We start from the raw sequence: 18445 nt of genomic DNA, 5'->3' as shown, positions 1-18445 counted from the left end.
AATAACACATCTAAACAGTAGCCTAGGCTGATAAAAACTAAGCTGATAATAAGGGGATCAATTTTCAGCCAGAAGAGTCACTGTCTGAACTTAAATGCTAGTGGTGGAGTTTAATTTAAGCTGTATACTCAGTGCCAGATAGAGGCACTAAATACGGTGGTGACTGCTCCAGCACTATTTATTCAGCAGGCCTAAAGTAAATTTATAATTTAACCATTTAGGGGGGAAGTTATCAACATGGGCTACCGTTAAGATGGGTTAATTTACCACATTGTGCTATAGTAGCCAGGGCCGCCAAGAGACTGGGCCAGGCCCCGGGGCCCCGCCCCCCCCCCCCCCCCCCGAGGTCACCGCCGCCACCAGGCCAGGCCCCCTGCATTGAAATCACAGCGCCTCTCACCTCCGTGTGAAAGCGCTGCAGGCAGAACAGCAGATCACCTCTCTTCGGCCCTCCTTCCCTCCTTGTGTCCCGCCCTCGCGGAACTTACGTCATACGAGGGCGGAACACAGGGAGGGAAGGAGGGCTGAAGGGAGGTGATCTGCTGCCCTGCTGCCTGCAGCGCTTTCACACGGAGGTGAGAGCTGCTGTGATTTCAATGCAGGGGGCCCAGCCCGGTGGCAGATGGTCAACGATGGAGGGCGTGTGGGACTGCGGCGCTGGGCCCCCCTTGGAGGCTCGGGCTCTGGGAATTTTGTCCCCCCTGCCCCCCCTCAGCGGCTATGATAGTAGCACAGGGTCTCATTGCATAAAATGGGACTATATGCTAAAATAACATGACGTGGTAAAATAACCCAAACGGTAGCCCATGTTGATAACTTCCACCCCTAAGTGACTGAATAATGCCTAAAGTAGATAATTTTTTGTCCCCCCTCATCCTTCCCCAGACTTGACCTACAAATATATGGATAATATCTAGCCATTAAACAATTTAAATGGCCCAGTACAATCCATATTTTTTTTAATACATGGATGGGGCAACACCAGATAAAGACCTGTATGGTCCATCCTGTCTGCCCAACAAGATAAACTCATTATACCTGCTCTTGATTTATCCTTGCCATTTTTAGGGCATAGACTGTAAAAGTCTGCCCAGCACTGGCCTTGTTCTAAAATTTCTGAAGTTGTTGACAAAGCCCCAGGAAAGCTCCACTCCAGCCCATCCAAATCTAATTCAGCCTCCATCAGGGCCCAGCACTGGCTTTCCTACCTAATCTCCCATATTCTTCTTTGGATCCGATCTTTCTAAACAGGATTCGTTTGTGTTTGTCCCACGCATTTTTGAATTCCGTTACCATTTTCAACTCCGCCACCTCCCACAGGAGGGCATTCAAGTATCTACCACCCTCTCAGTGAAAAAATACTTCCAGACATTATTCCTGAGTCTGCTCCCTTTCAACTTCAATTCATGCCCTCTAGCTCTACCACCTTCCTTTCTCTGGAAAATATTTGTTTGCAAATTAATACCTTTCAAATATTTGAACGTCTGTATCATATCACCCCTGTTTCTCCTTTCCTCCAGGGTATACACATTTAGGTCAGCAAGTATGTCCACGTACATCTTGCTACATAAACCCCCTACCATTTTCACAGTTTTTCTCTGACACGCTTCAAGTCTTTTTACATCCTTAGCAAGATAAGGCCTCCAAAACTGAACACAATACTCCAAGTGTGGCCTCACCAACGACTTGTACAGGGGCATCAACACCTCTTTTCCTCTGCTGGTTATGCCCCTCTCTACGCAGTCTAGCATCCTTCTGGCCGCAGCCACCGCTTTGTTGCACAGTTTTGAGATCTTTAGACACCGTCACCCCCAAGGTCCCTCTCCTGAGCCAAGCTTACCTCCTATCTGATACATCTCTTTTGTATTTCTGCACCCGAAGTGCATCACTCTGCACTTCTTGGCATTAAATTTTTATATGGTCAAAGGCCACCAACGAACGCATAGTTGTCTTTGAGTACTGGCCCAAAGGACTTCTGGCAGTTGTATTGGAGGGGGGAAGACTCCATCTTCATTCAGCAATGAGACTTAATGGCCACCATTAGGTTCCATATTAAAAGAATTCTAGAAGGAGCTGAAGCTTCTATCTCTGGCAAAGGACTATGATGGCTGGACTGAGAAAATGGGGAGGGTGGAACATTTGCTATTTATTTAGTAGCCATGTTTCACCATGTTATGTTTATGGGAGGAGGGGTTAAATTAACTGCCTTTTATAATAAAAGTCTCCTGCCATACTGTGATTTCTATACACTGTGAAAACACAGGGGCTCTTTTACTAAGCTACAGTAAAAAATGGTCTTACCGCATCCAAATGTGGGACTTTCCCTCGTGGTAAGACCATTTTTACCGCACCAGTAAAAGAGACTTTTTTCCTTTTTTATTTTTGCCAGGCCCACACTTATTTCTCCGGCACAAATATTAGCAGTGGAGCACTTAACTGCCTCCTATTAAGTGCAGGAATGCCCACTCTCTGCCCATGACATGCCCCCTCAATAAATAGCGCACGCTTGGAAATGACCTCAGTTTAGCACATCCTGCAATAAGCATTTTTCACCACGCTAAACCCATGGTAAGACTGAGAACAGTTTAGTAACAGGGCCCTATAATCTGGGAAATCCAATATAAAGGCCTATCACAATTCAGACATCCAGGTTGGGACATGCTCAATTTTAGCAGTATTTTACAAAAGACTCTGCTGGTTTTGTAGAATGCTTATAGGGGCAAACAGGCGTGGACATGTATTGGCCAGCACGTGCAGAGGGAGCAGCCACTTCAAATACACATATGGGAAAAATGAACGGAATGAACTTGGGTCTTCCATGTGGAAGCAACCATTTCACACTTTGCTTTCCACATGTAACTGTCCACATTTATAAACCTAGACATGTAAGCATAGCCAATTAAGCAGTGAGGCCACAATTTTCATCAGAGAAACTATTTATTCACTCAATGTGTAATTAAACTCTGGAATTTGTTGCCAGAGAATGTAGTAAAAGCAGTTAGCTTATCAGGGTTTAAAAAAGGTTTGGATGGCTTCCTAAAGGAAAAGTCCATACACCATTATTAAAATGGACTTGGGGAAAATCCACTGCTTATTTCTAGAATAAGCAGCATAAAATGTATTGTACTGTTTGGGGATCTTGCCAGGTACTTGTGACCTGGATTGGCCACTGTTGGAAACAGGATCCTGGCCTTGATGGACCTTCGGTCTGTCCAGTATGGCAATATTTATGTACTTAAACAAACAAAGAGGATTATGGAAAATTACTCCCTTAATCCCTCAAGTAAAGCCCTGGCTCTACCGGTGCCTTTGAGCTGGTGTAATACCTGACAGGGATTTTTTTCCCCATAAATATCTACTCCCTTTGTAAAACAGGGAATGCACATGTAGACTTTTATCCTGCATAAGGCACACCCAAACCACAACCCCACCATGCCCCTCTGAAATTTCTGCATGGTGTATATCTCCAGGTGTAAACAGCAGATTCCTGAAATTACCATTTGCAAGTGTATGTAATCTACACATGTAAATGCTATTTACAAGTGGAGATGCTTCTAAAATAACCCCCCCTTAATCTTCTCAGTAAGTCTAAATTAATGTTTTTCTTAGCATTTTACAAAAGCCCAAAAGCATTTGCTGGAAATCACTAGATGATAAATGTGGAGGCAGATTTTAGATAGGACATGGAGAGAGCCTTTTGTAAAATAGGAGCAGGGCGGCTGTACATCCAAGCTCCTCTATGTCCAGAGGGAGCAGCTAACGTGGATTCCCCCAAATCCCACTCACGCACACACACAAAGATGGGAAGAGCTTTGTAAAATTGCTGCTCCTTTGGGATACTATCCCCCCATGGCATCATCTCCCACACCACCCCACCCCTGACCATATTAACCCCCCCCCCCCACACACACACACACACACACATACACACACATCAGGAGACCCCAGTATACAGCCCCTCCAATGGCAGCAATTCCCTCCTCTTAATATGAACCCCCTGCAGCATCCTCCCTCACCTGTGGCATTCCCCCACAGCAGCAGCAATTCTTCCCTTTTTCCCCTAACAACAGCGCCCTCCTGACTTGAAGTTCAACCCCCCCCCCCCCGACAGGAGACTACAAACTGCTGAGGAAATGAAAAGAATGACAATGGTTGCCCTGCACAGCCCCATTTTTTTTACTAGTGTTAGTTTCAGCAAATAATTATCACAGGACTTTATTTGCTGACTTGTGTTTCTCAATTTTTTAGACTGCCTGTCCCACAAAGCCCAGTTTGTAAGATACAGCAGAACCCAAGAGAGAGCAAGAAAAATGTTTGGCTTGCTTTCTAAATACATCATTACTGTAACACTACTATCTGCAGGGCTTTTTTGTGGGGGTACTTGGGAGTACTGAGTACCGGCACCTTTTCCATTGTCTGCTAAAATTCACCCAAGGACCCCAAGTTTTAATGAACGAGCTCAGGCTCTACACACCAATTCTGCCTTGCCCTAGGTTCTGTGACTGGTTGCAGGGGGCCTGGCTATTGTGGGGTGGGTCCCTCAGTGATCACCCCACCCCTGAAGGGTGGTCTACCATTTTGTACCGGCACCTTTTTTTGCTAGAAAAGATGCACTCACTATCTGTGTGTGCTACCTAACACTCCTAACATAAGCAAATCCTACTGGTTTCATAGATTAAAATGGTAAAATGTTAGCCACTGAATTATTTATTTTGAATTAGATGTTCTGAGTTTGGTGTGTTTGATTTGCATTGTACACAAATTTTATAATTAGTTTTTATTATGTTACATGGTTTTATCTGCAGAGATGCCAAAGTTACCCAGTTCTAGGCTGGAAATATTTGGCTAGTCCTAGATTTGAACTTACATCCCAAAGCAGTGTGGGATTTCTAGTGCCTGATCCTGCACATTAAAACCAGTGCTGCAAGTCCCATAATGCACCAGGGCCCCGACGCTCAAAGGTTCGGCACTAAAGACAACAGCGCAAAGCGCATAGCTCTCCAATGCTCAAAGCAAATGGCATTCAAATTTTATGTGCACTAGTAAACCGAAAGCAAGGGGCAGGAAGATGCCTGTCGCATGCACTGAAAACGTTTGTGGTAAGTGCAGCTCCTGTGTGCATGCCCAGGCAAAACTGGAAATGCAAGCTCACATTGGCGCTGTCCTTCTGCGCCTTTAAACATAAGCTTTTCAAAAATTGTTTGCAGTTAAATTTTTGAAAGACTCATATTTAAGCACAAAAAAAACAGGTGTCAATATGTGCTATCAAGTTCGCTTTTCCTTGGACTCAAACACGTGTTTTTTTCTCGCTATCAACGCTAAGAGGCTGTACGGGCTTCCTTCTGCCTCCAAAGCCGGCAGTTTAATGTCAAAAATTCAGAAGAAATCCTCTTCTCAAAACCTTTAAATTTTCAGCATTTGTTTCTGCACTGTTTGAGCATTGGGATGGAATACCAAGTTACCTCGTCAACATCCATTTCAATACATTTAAATACAATTTGTGGCCTTCTTTGGCACACATGTTACTACGCTAAAGTCCTCAGGACATTCTGCGCACATTAACGTGAACACTTCTCCGGTGCTAATCACCTTTAATGCCAGCGTTAGGTTTGGAGCATAGCGCTCCCCTCCCCCCCATCACCACCACTAGAATGGTGTGGTCCAAAATCTCCAGCCTGGACCCGGGTAAATTGGCATCTCTGTATCAGTTTTCTCCACTGGCTATGCAATCTACAAATACCATATTAAATTAAATAAATACATCTTAATGAATTCTGCTCCTATAATGGAACTGGGGAAAAATATCACACACATTTAATAAGTGACTTATTAAACTATGAAGAGCAGAAAATGGCTGAAAGAATGCAGACATCAAATATTTCTGTAATGATACCTTTCGTTTCTGAATCCAGTTCAAAAGTGGAGCCATGTTAAAATCCTCAGGCGGGGCAGAGCAAAAGAGGCTCGCCGATACTTTTGTATCTGAAATGGTTCTGACAGGTCCTGAAATTCTCTGACTCGAAGCTGAAGCTGGATCCTAGGCATGTCTCATGGCAAGCGCTGCCGGTGATCTGTTAGTTCCCAATAAAATTCCTTCTAAGTATAACTGTTAGAATTAGGAAAACAACACGCTTCCTGGGCAGGGCTGCTAAAGGAAACCCAAGGATTGAGCTGCTGTCCTTTCAGCCAGGGCAGCGACTTACTGCTCCTTCTAACACACTAAATGCAAACACACTGTTCACTCAGTTCAAACTAGTTTAAGACTCAGAACAGCTTACACCAGGAAACCTGTTCACTTTGATGGATTAAATAATCACATCTGATGTTTAGAAAACCATCACTCGGTGGCTTCTAATTTGTTGGGGGGGGGGGGAGGGTTAAGGAGAAATTTATGCTGCCTGATTTGGCCAGGATCTAGTCTCATGTCCTCAGTGGGATTGTGTGATAGGGTATTAACACAGGATCCCTACTTCTCTCCCCATATTAAAGATCTAACCCCCCCCCCCCCCCCCCCAAACACACACACACACACCAAAGGCCAAGAAGGGACTGTCCTCAGTTTATGGTTCAGACTATGCACCTGATCTTAACCAAGAACAGACTGAAAAGCAATTAAAAAAAAAAGTTTACTCTCCCTCTTTTGGCAACGGTCAAAACAATACCATGTCTCCAGTGTGACCAGATATCAGATCATGTGCCCACACTCCCCCCTTCCCCCTATGTGGTACAGGTTCTCAATCTGAGCCAACAGCCAACAAGGGATCTTCATAGGTCACACCCTACAGTTGGATCTTAGCCAAAAAGCCAAAAGTGATCATATTCCAAGAAAAACGAATACGTGCACAATGGAGGTCTGTGCACAATGGAGGTCTGTTTTCATTGGCACAGCAACACTGTAGCATTGCATCAGTCTTTAATGTCTGATGCCCGACATTAAGGCAGAACAACATCATGGCCAGAGTAGTGCTGCCATGTTAGGCACCTGGGGTTTCCCCACGCTATCCAAAGAAACATGGCCAGTTAGAATGAGTAATACAGTGTAATACACCAGCAGCTTCAACACAACACACCGTTATCACCAACACCTGAAACTTGACAGAGTAACTGCATTGAGCATGCTCTGCCCTTGGCAGTCCACTTATTAACGAAGGAAGTTATCAACGTGGGCTACTACTATGTTTAAATCTGTTTATTGAAGCTAATGTAGAGCATAATACAAACAACAACTCTGACAGAACAGCGAAGTCTGAAAATATGAACATATTGTTACAAATTCTTAAAAGGCTTACAGCTTACAACCAGCTATTCCCCGCCTTCTCATCCCATTGATGTGCCAGATGTGGTGAGGCTGAAGACAGTTAGAAGAAACCTTATATCCCACTATCCCCTAGCAGGAAGTGTTACTTTGAAACAGAACTTCACAAGCCCAATGTCACAAAAACAGGCTGCCCCACTTTACCCATTCAGTCCCATCTCTCCCCCTGAACCTAATCCACATTGTGTTGGCTACTGAAGACTAAAGTCAGACAGCCTGTACTCTGATGACCCTCTGGATATATCAACCTTTACATTACTCCCCTGATAAAAATTGAAAAAAATACAAAAAAAACACAGACACACACACTCTCTTCCTAGATGTGCTGGCAGACCCACACCTCCCTAAAGTGTGTTAAGTATTCCACTTCTCACTGTAGGCGATAGGGATTACATATACGCCTCCCAAATTGAGAGGAAAAAATTTTTTCCTCTTGATTGAAACCTCCAATCCCTGCTCGTTCCATTCAACTTGGGCTATTACTAAATCAGAAAGTCAGGTTATTTTAGCACAGGTCCCATTTTATGCAATGAGACCCTGTGCTAGAATAACCTGACTTGTGGTAAAACAGTCCAACTTAATAGTAGCCCAAGTAGATACCCTCCCCCCACCACCACCACCACCACCACCAAAGGTGGTTACTTTAAAAGCTCTATTCACTCGCAATTTTCATGTATAAATACCAGCCTATACAAATCTATGTAGAATAAATGTAGAAAAGTCAATTTTAGAAAGCATGTCAGTTGGCAAGGGGCCAAGGTCTGGGAGTGTTTTGGGCAGGACTAGGATGAAGCCAAAATATACACATGTATTACCCATTTCAGAAGGGTAATGCACATCTATCATCTTCGAGATCAACAAGAGGATTTACACTTGCTATTTATATTTGGAAATTGATGACAAAAATGGTATGGTGTTTGCACCACAAAATGTTTGAGAAGAGATTCGAGACCTGAAGATATATAACCTGGAGGAAAACAGAGATAGGTGTGATATGACACAGAGATTCAAATATTTGAAAGGTATTAATCTACAAACAAAACCTTTGCAGAGACAGGAAAGCGGTAGAACCAGGGGTATAGCTGCTATGGGGCCATGGGGGCCTGGGCCCCCGTAAATTTGGCCCTGGACCCCCTGCCAACGCCCCTCTCAACCCCCCCTCCCGCCAACCCGCCTTCGCCGTCTGTACTTTTGCTGGCGGGGGACCCAAACCCCCGCCACCTGAAGTCTTCTTCCTGCATTTGGTTTCTCCTGAGTCTGACGTCCTGTTGCACGTACAATGTGCTGGACGTCAGACTCATAGAAACAGAACGAAGCCCTGCAGATCGCAAGGCTTCGTTCTGGTTCTGTTGCAGGGGGGGCCGTCTCAGGAATAACATCAGGAAGTACTTTTTCATGGAGAGGGTGGTAGATACCTGGAATGCCCTCCCGCTGGAGGTGGTAGAGATGAAAACGGTAATGGAATTCAAATATGTGCGGGCTAAACATAAGGGAAACCAGTATGGAAAGAAAATGGAACCAAACAAACTTAACGGTGCTTAGATGGCAACTCCAATAATTGGGAAACAAAGCCACTGCTGGGCAGACTTTTATGGTCTGTGCTCTGATCATGGCTGGACAGATCTAGATGGGCTGGAGTGGGGCTTTGATGACAGCTTCAGTAGTTGGGGAACAAAGCCAGTGCCGGGAAGACTTCTGTGGACTTTCCTCTGAAAATGGTAAGGACATTATGGTATGAATTTATCTTGTTGGGCAGACTGGATGGACAGTAACTCTTGGAGAAAAAATTCCATAGCAATACCAGAAAGTTGGTGTAAAACGTTAAGGAGCAAATAAATGAAAAATAAAGAGTATACTAAGGGGGTAATTCAATAACAGGATGCCTACAATTAGGCATCTGACGAGTACGCAGTAGGAACCTACTGTATAAATTAGGGGTTCTTATTATTATTAGAAACATTTTGTGTTAGCAGTATATAAACACAATGTAATGTATTAGTACAGTTATCGATAGTATAACTGTTCACTACTGCAATTTTAACAACTTGTTAGCAGTTAGCACTATTAGCAGCTAATGGTTAACAAAGTACTTTGCTGTCAGTAGTCACTAGTGAATATGTAGTTTAGGAAGGGGGGGTTGAGGTTTTTCATTGATCACTAGTGACTACTGACAGCTCAGTCTGACTGAGTTCCTTGAGTCTTCTCTTGAGTTCATTACCCAAAGAACAATATTGTTAATTATTATTATTATTATTATTACATTTGTACCCCGTGCTTTCCCACACAATGCAGGCTCAATGCTCTGGAACTGGATAGGAATAACATTTTGTGATTTATTTCCAATTTATGAATGAGCAGTTTCTTGGGTCTAGCATGCTTATCTTTCCTGATTTATCTATAGGTTATCAATAGAAATCAAACAAAATAAAACATGGAAAAGAAAATAAGATGATACCTTTTTTATTGGACATAACTTAATACATTTCTTGATTAGCTTTCGAAGGTTGCCCTTCTTCCTCAGATCGGAAATAAGCAAATGTGCTAGCTGACAGTGTATATAAGTGAAAACATTCCTATGACAGTCTGACAGGGTGTGAGGATGGGGGTGGGTAGGAGGTATGCATGGGGACATCAAAGCATATCATTGATATTCTAACAGGATAGGTGTGGATAGGTGAGGGGAGGGTGATCAACAGAGACATACAGCTTTATGGTTTATAAACCATAAAGCTGTATGTCTCTGTTGATCACCCTCCCCTCACCTATCCACACCTATCCTGTTAGAATATCAATGATATGCTTTGATGTCCCCATGCATACCTCCTACCCACCCCCATCCTCCCACCCTGTCAGACTGTCATAGTAATGCTTGAATGTTTTCACTTATATACACTGTCAGCTAGCACATTTGCTTATTTCCGATCTGAGGAAGAAGGGCAACCTTCGAAAGCTAATCAAGAAATGTATTAAGTTATGTCCAATAAAAAAGGTATCATCTTATTTTCTTTTCCATGTTTTATTTTGTTTGATTTCTATTGATAACCTTAAGAGTGGACTAACATGGCTACCACACTCCTCTGATTCATCTAGAAACACAAAAAAAAGGTGTCAAGATTTCCTGGTATTGCGCCCAAGAGGTTTTGCTCTCGGCATGAGTTTTGTGTTAAAATCTATTTGTCAATGTGCATTATTTTTTTGAGGGTAAAAATTATTCCTTTTTTGACCCAAGAAAGCTTCTGGACTTTATTGTATTTAAGGAGGACTTTAGGGTTAAGATCTAATCAATGTTAGGGCTGGCTTGTTGGAATGTAGTAGAAGATGTGTCTCATACTGTTATAATATGTTTAATTCCTGATTTTTTTCCTGGTTCTCGATTCCAATTGCCTTTATTGTAGATGAACATATTTTGTTATTATTCCCTTTGTATTTTTGATGGATTTTCTATTGAAGATGTATATTATTGCAGTGATTTTTCTGTGATATGAAAATGCAAAATGTATTTAAAATAAAACAGAAATATAACTGCAAATAAAAAATAAAGTGTTGGATAATCTTGTCTTTAATCTTTTCTAGTCAGCAGAAGTGAAAGTTGACTCTTTCTCAAACAAGTCAAGGAGCCTGTCCCTAGCTATTTCAAGAAAAAGTTAGTTCTGAAGTAATTCCTTCTGTAAGAGGGAAGTGAATGAAAGATATCAGCATCTCATATTTCCTGAGCTCAAACTGCCACAAGGAAAGAGGTTGGTATATGCTGATTTCAATAATTTTTTCCTCTCACTGAAAATCATGTGAGTGAAGTTGTTAGAGACATACCTATATCAGAGTTAGAACAAATCTATCAGACTTTCAGAGGCAGCTATGAATGTTCCCTTCAAGCTTTTTTAGCAAGACAGACATTGAAAATGGGATGGGCAAAATCAAAAGGGAAAGAAAAGCAAAAATTAAAGATCATTACTTAAAAATTAAAGATATTATGCAGTTAATAGTCAAAACAATAAATTTGGGGTTGTATTTAGATGATAATTTTATGGAATTCATGGAATCACTACAATATGGCCTAAATATAGTATTACTCCAGTCAATATTCAATAAGTTTCAGTCTAAGAAAGCTGTCGGTGCTTCACAGAAGAGATTTGTAACAAAATGGGAGAAAAGGGGAATAGAGTTTGTGCTAAATCAAAAAATCCAACAAACAAAAACTAAATTGTCAAGTGCAAGCAACCTATATAGGAATGCAATTGTCACAGCTAAAAAGAGCTATTTTGGGATAAAATCAGCACACTCACAACAGAATTTGAACAGAGCTATTTTTGGAGAATTTCATTCATCATCAGTGAAGGAGATTGAGCAAGTAACTGTTTCACTATGAATATGGGGCCCTTTCACTGAAGAGCAGTAAGTTTAAGTAACTGTATTTTAAAACAGCAAATAGTTATGCATGATAAGTGCAAATGCTGTGCGGAAACTGTTGGAGGCAGGCCCAGCACGTTCTCTGCAATTACTACACTTAAGTGCTCGCATGCTAATTGTGAATAGTCTTAATGTGCATTAAAGAACTTTTAACACCTCCTTTTGAGTCCATGTCCTCAGTTCCCAGGCCCTAACACAGCATTCAGGCCCTGATGCTCAAAACTAAACGCGGGCGCTAGAGGCCATTAGCACCAGCTAGTGCCCATGTTTACCAGCATAGGACGTAGAAAGGCCCAGAGCATGGAAACAAATGAGCGCAGGAAGAAATAGCACAATAAGCATGCAAATGAATGCTGATGAGCTCATTCACCATTCCTCCCCAACGCTCAGTGGACAGCGTGCCAAATAAGGATGCTCCTCCCCCGCTGCAAACCCAATGCCAGCGCAGAGCTAGCGTTAGAATTTGTGAAACAGCCCAGCCGTCACAGCCCTGGTGGTCCAGTGGACACCACACACTCCCACCCCACCAAAAGCTTTCAGCCCTGGTGGTCCGGGGGCAACAAATTCCAGAGTTTAATTACACATTGAGTGAAGAAATATTTTCTCCGGTTTGTTTGAAATTTACTACTTAGTAGCTTCATTGCATGATCCCTAGTCCTAGTATTTTTGGAAAGAGTAAACAAGTGATTCACATCTACCTGTTCCACTCCACTCATTATTTTATAGATCTCTATCATATCACCCCTTAGCCATCTCTTCTCCAAGCTGAAGAGCCCTAGCCGCTTTAGCCTTTCCTCATAGGGAAGTCATCCCATCCCCTGTGCCATTTTCATCACCCTTCTCTATATCACTTTGCACTCGCTCACATTAAACATCATCTGTCATTTGGATGCCCAGACTCCCAGTCTCGTAAGGTCCTCTTGTAATTTTTCACAATCCTCTTGCAATTTAACACCTTTGAAAACTTTGTTATCAGCAAATTTATTACCTCACTAGTTCTTTCCCATCTCTAGATTCTTTATAAAAGTATGTTAAAAAGCAGAGGTCCCAACACAGACCCCTAGGGAACTCCACTATCTACCTTTCTCCACTGAGAATACTGACCATTTAAGCCTACTCTATGTTTTCTTTTAACCAGTTTTTAATCCACAGTAGGTCATTACCTCCTATCCCATGACTCTCTAATTTCCTCAGGAGCCTTTCATGAGGTACTTTGTCAAATGTCTTTTCAAAATCCAGATATACAATATCGACCGACTCATCTTTATCCACGTTTATTCACCCCTTCAAAGAAATATAGTAGATTGGTGAGGCAAGATTTCCCTTCTTTTACTAAAGATTAACTTGAGCTATCTGCAGCAGGGCCCATAGGAATAAAATGGGCCCTGCTGCAGATAACTCAAGCTAGTAAAAGACCCCCTTAATTTGTGTTGGCTTTGTCTCATTAATCCATGCTTATGTATATGCTTGTAATTTATTTCTTTATAATGGTCTCTACCATTTTGCCCGGCACTGCCATCAAGCTCACCGGTCTCTAATTTCCCAGATCACCTCTGGAACCCTTTTTAAAAATTGGCATTACATTGGCCACCCTCCAATCTTCCAGTACCATGCATGATTTTAAAGATAAATTACACATTACTAACAATAGCTCTGAAAGTTCATTTTTTAGTTCTATCAGTACTCTGGAATGTCTACCATTGGGTCTAGGTGATTTGCTACTCTTCAGTTTGTCAAATTGCCCCATTACATCTTCAAGGTTTACAATGATTTGTATCAGTTTCTCTGACTCACCAGTACTGAATACCATTTCCGGCGCTGGTATCTCGCCACATCTTCCACGGTGAAAAACAAAGCAAAGAATTTGTCTAATGTCTCCGCGTCCCTTTTACCCCTCAGTCATTTAGCTGGAGGCAATCAGCATTTGCCGACCACCACCAGTATTAAACCTGGAAATTCAGAGCCCAACCATGTCCAGGCACTGGCATTCAATTTCCGGGTTTCCAGAGTCAGCTAATACATAGCTGGTTAAATGCAATATTCAGCACTTTACCGGATATGGGTTATCACATAAAGATAGGACTGACTTTTATGGAGTCCTATCTATGTAGTTAGCCTGGCCGTTAAGTGCTGAATATCAGCACATAAGAGGCCAAGTGCCAACTCCATTCCTGGAAGGCCTTGGAAACAGCTGGTTTTCAGTTTGGCACTAACCAATTATTTTCAGCAGCACTAACAGATTAAGTTCTGCTGAAAATTAGCAGTTAGCCCCAAAAAGGTGATTTAACCGGATGGTTAAATTGCTTTGAATATCGACCCTCAAATGCTTTGCCGAAGGTCACAATAAGTATTAGTGGGAGAGCAAAATTTGAACCCTGGCTTGCCTGGTCCACAAGCTGCTTCTCTAACTATTTAAGTAGGATTCTTGAGAAGTTGGTTTTCTTCCAGTTCTCCAGTTTCTAATCATAAGGGCTTGGTAGATTTCGATCTGCTTTAGGATGCCATATTGAATCCTATGAAATAAACAAGGGAAATTATTGATACTACTTGATCTTAGTTTGGCTTCTGATACAATAAATCGTGGACTATTACCCTTGCTGATAGATTCTGGGGTACAAGGATCACCTTTGACATGGGTCTCATTCTTTTTCATGGACAACAGATAGTAGCAATTAGTGCGATGGTTTCAGCTCCTTATGAAATCTTATTTGGGGTTCCAAAAGGATCTTGACAATCACCATTATTGGCCAAGAAGCAGACCTTTGGGCAACATGATCCAGGGTTGCAGACTCCAATATTTACTGTATGTGGATGACATCCAAATATATATATATATATATATATATATATATATATATATATATATGCCACGAGGTGTAAATCATATGGAAGTTTAAAATAATTTAGCTACTTTTTAACAGCAACAGAAGAATGAATGTTCTGAAATTGAATCCAGATAAGACTGAGGTGGTACACATTAGAGAGGTAGGAACAGAGAGATTAAGAGCTGATTTTACCAGATACTAAATAGATTACACTTAATGCTGATGACCAGCTGTCAATAAGAATTCAAATCCTTTCAAAACTGTAGTCTAGCTTTATACAACCGAGATCTATTCGCCAACTTAAACTCTATTTGGAAAAAGATGATTTGGTAAAAGTAGTGCATGGCAGTGCTTCATCTATATTAGAATACTGCAAGGCATTAATGATAGAAGGTTTGCCAGGTATGTACATTCATTGCGGAAGTGCAGAATGCTGTAACACAGATTGTGGCAGGTTGCTTGGTGCAGGATCATATGAACCCAATATTAATGGCATTTAATCGGCTAATGATGGAATATTATATTCAATTCAAAATCTTGTGTATAGCTTTTACATTTTTATGGAAGCTGGGGGGTCTGGTTATCTGCAAGGTAGCCTGATATGGTATGTGCCTGGTGATAATTTCCACTCATCCCAAAGCGCATTACTAAATAGACCAACATGGAAGGAAGTTTATTTAAAGAGTATTAGACATCAAATCGTCAGATGCTGTGTTTCACAGTTATGGAATGGGCTTCCAACCAAAGTCAAAGGAAGGACTATATGGAATTCTGAAAATTAATAAAGGCAATTCTTTTAGAGAGAGCGTATAAGGATACAGAACAGGAGGGTTGATTGATATAGGAATGAGAAGTATGCTTTAGTGTTGGTTGGTTGGTAGATAAGTGATTTTATTGGGCCAGTGGAAGCAATGAGCGGCTTGGAAGAGTAGGATGGGATAGGTGGACATTTGAGAATTGGTTGAATGTTTTCATTGTCTTTGTAAGGTATTTTTTGTTGTATCTCACTTTGGGTGCCTAACGCATTAGTTAGATGCATATGAGAAAGAAAATAAATGAGATTGAAGGGGGGCAGACTCAAGAAAAATGTCAGGAAGTATTTTTTCACGGAGAGAGTAGTGGATGCTTGGAATGCCCTTCCGTGGGAGGTGGTGGAAATGAAAACGGTAACGGAATTCAAACATGCGTGGGATAAGCATAAAGGAATCCTGTGCAGAAGGAATGGATCCTCAGGAGCTTAGTCGAGATCGGGAGGCGGGGTTGGTGGTTGGGAGGCAGGGCTAGTGCTGGGCAGACTTATACGGTCTGTGCCAGAGCCGGTGGTGGGAGGCGGGGCTGGTGGTTGGGAGGCGGGGATAGTGCTGGGCAGACTTATACGGTCTGTGCCCTGAAGAGCACAGGTACAAATCTAAATAGGGTATACACAAAAAATAGCACATATGAGTTGTCTTGTTGGGCAGACTGGATGGACCGTGCGTGTCTTTTTCTGCCATCATCTACTATGTTACTATGAAATGATAAATACTGAAATACTGCTTGAAAACCAGTGAATAGGGCTATGTTGTAATAGAAAGAGAAGAAATTTGGTTGACCAAAGGTACTTTATGCAAAGCTATCACAGGTATGGCCTAGTTTTACCAAACCATAATACAGGTTCTGTACGTAGACACTGCATATAGAACTGAAGAGAATGGTAAACAAAACTGGAATGGGCACTGTGTAACTTTGATTGGCTGATACCTATCATTCTGTTTATGTAACCCCTGAGAAGCACTGCAAAAGTAAACCTAACACGTACATGACGCTTGGAAAAAAAATGAGACCTCTTACATAGTTTTAAAATACTTTGCAATTGTGTAAACATTTAGCATGACCTTTATTAGAACACTCCCTTAGCAAACACTTTGCACCATATGCCTTATTTTGGTCACAAACATTTAATCAAAACTATCTTCTTCGCTAAATGTCACTTTGGTAAAACAAATCTTAATGGTCACTTCCTGAATGAAGACAATTTGAAAACAGGGATCATCTAGGTTTTACAGCATTTTGCAGTAACACCTGTTAGTAATAATTTTTTAATAATAGTGCATTTGTTTTTGGGTTACTTGGAAAAATGTTAGGGGTCCCGTTGTTTTCCAGAGACTGTGTATCCAGGTTCTGAGTCAAAGGTCTTCAGCTCTGCTTTGTATCTCAGCTCCTCCCACAACAGCATTAAATACCCTCACTAACATTTATTATCATCAGAAACAAGGGTGGATTCTTACTGAGGCCTCTCCTTATCTCAGCTTTTGGCGGTCAAAAAAAAAATCATTTCCAGAAAGTAAAAATGGGTGAGGGTGTTGGAAATTTTTAAAAAGCTGACAGGGGCTGAGTCAAGATGGTGACAGCAGCAAGTGAGCTCTGTGAACCACAGATAACTTTTCAGTGATCTGTTCTTGCCTCACTAAAGGCAAGGAAGAAGCAAAAAGGCTCTTCCTGTTCAGTATTAAATCATCCTGTGGACTCCCCAATGAAAGGGAAAGGGAAATGGGACTTAATATACCGCCTTTCTGAGGTTTTTGCAACTACATTGAAAGCAGTTACATATATTCAGGTACTTATTTTGTACCAGGGGCAATGGAGGGTTAAGTGACTTGCCCAGAGTCACAAGGAGAGGATCGATGCCATTCGTAAGTCATGGACAGGCTCCTGACTTTTCGCCACTGGGGGAAAATCCAAATGAAGAGAAGAAATAATGTTGATGAGTGAATCTTTGGAGGCAGTGTTATTGAAAGGCAAACTGGAATCGTTATAAAATTTGTTTAGAATAAAAGATCTTCGTCTTTTAAATTTTCCCAAGACAAACAGGAATTTCTGCAAAGGATCTGTTGAAAAAGTATATAATTGAGATTCTGGATATTGCCACTGACTCCCTTCCTGAAGGGACAAGAATATTTATATTCCTCCTTCGCAGAAAGAAGGGACTGATGAAAACTATCCTGGAATAGAAATCTCAAAAGATTGTTCTTTAACTTCTACTTCATTTAAACTGAACTGTTTCACTTCTATCATTTACCTTGGTCGCAACTTTTATATCAGAATCAGTAAAAGATGATGTTTGGAAATTGTCTTTTAGACATAGGACACAAAGTTTCATGGGTTCTCAGATAAGAGTATATCCAGACGTAGCAAAATCTACTTAGAAAAGGAGAAGGCAGTTCTTATTCCTATGGCCTAAAGTGCTCCAACTGGGGGCCAGATTTCTTCTCAAATTTCCCTGTAAATATACTACATGGTACAATAATTTTATTTTTTGTCCATTCTCAGTTAGTTTCTTTCCTTAGTAATAAAGATTCTGAGGCTGATATTGAGTCCATGGGAGATAGACCTGCTAATTCCCACTGTTGCCGGCAAACCTGGAAATTCAATGCCGAGGCCATATCCAGACACCAGCATTGAATTTCTGGCTTTTTGGGGGGGGATGCAGTAAACATATCCGGTTAAGCTGATATTCATCGGCTGACTGGCTAACTTATAGTGGCCAAAGATAGATCCGCTATTTACGCGGGTCTATCTGGCCACTAAACTTAACATAGCTGCTGACCGGGCTAGTCGTGACTTGGATATTCAGCGGGAAACAGCCAGTTATTTCCTGCTCAATATCGGTAGATAGCCAGCTTGAGGGTATTTAAATACTTTTGAATAATGGCCGGTCTGTCTCTGAGAGGGGCTTACCATCAGTTCCAACTGTTACTTCAATATAAGGACTGCAATAGATATATGCCGGAGCTTAGATGGCTTATCTTTGTTGCTGTTATTTCTTTTACCATTATTGTAGTTTCCTTGATTATGACTCTCCGTGTATCTGCCCTCAGAATAGTGGACTGTAATTTTAGGGTTAAACGTTTAAAGGATT

General features: G+C 41.6%; 1 protein-coding gene across 3 annotated transcripts in view; it reads right to left on the bottom strand.

The window, feature by feature from the left end:
• The window catches only part of TBC1D4 (TBC1 domain family member 4), a 271276-nt gene that overhangs the window by 115491 nt on the left and 137340 nt on the right, over positions 1-18445 (bottom strand). The window contains exon 1 of one of the 3 annotated variants that reach the window (XM_030200607.1): positions 5894-5976. The exons of the other annotated variants lie outside the window; for them this stretch is intronic. Coding sequence (XP_030056467.1) covers positions 5894-5929 — 36 coding nt within the window. The 5' untranslated portion in view covers positions 5930-5976. Of the gene's footprint in view, positions 1-5893; positions 5977-18445 lie in introns of those variants that run through there. 3 annotated transcript variants of the gene reach the window in all.

Source organism: Microcaecilia unicolor, chromosome 4 (genome assembly GCF_901765095.1).
Source record: "Microcaecilia unicolor chromosome 4, aMicUni1.1, whole genome shotgun sequence".
Taxonomy (NCBI): Eukaryota; Metazoa; Chordata; class Amphibia; order Gymnophiona; family Siphonopidae; genus Microcaecilia; species Microcaecilia unicolor.
This window is presented reverse-complemented; position numbering and strand designations above follow the sequence as displayed.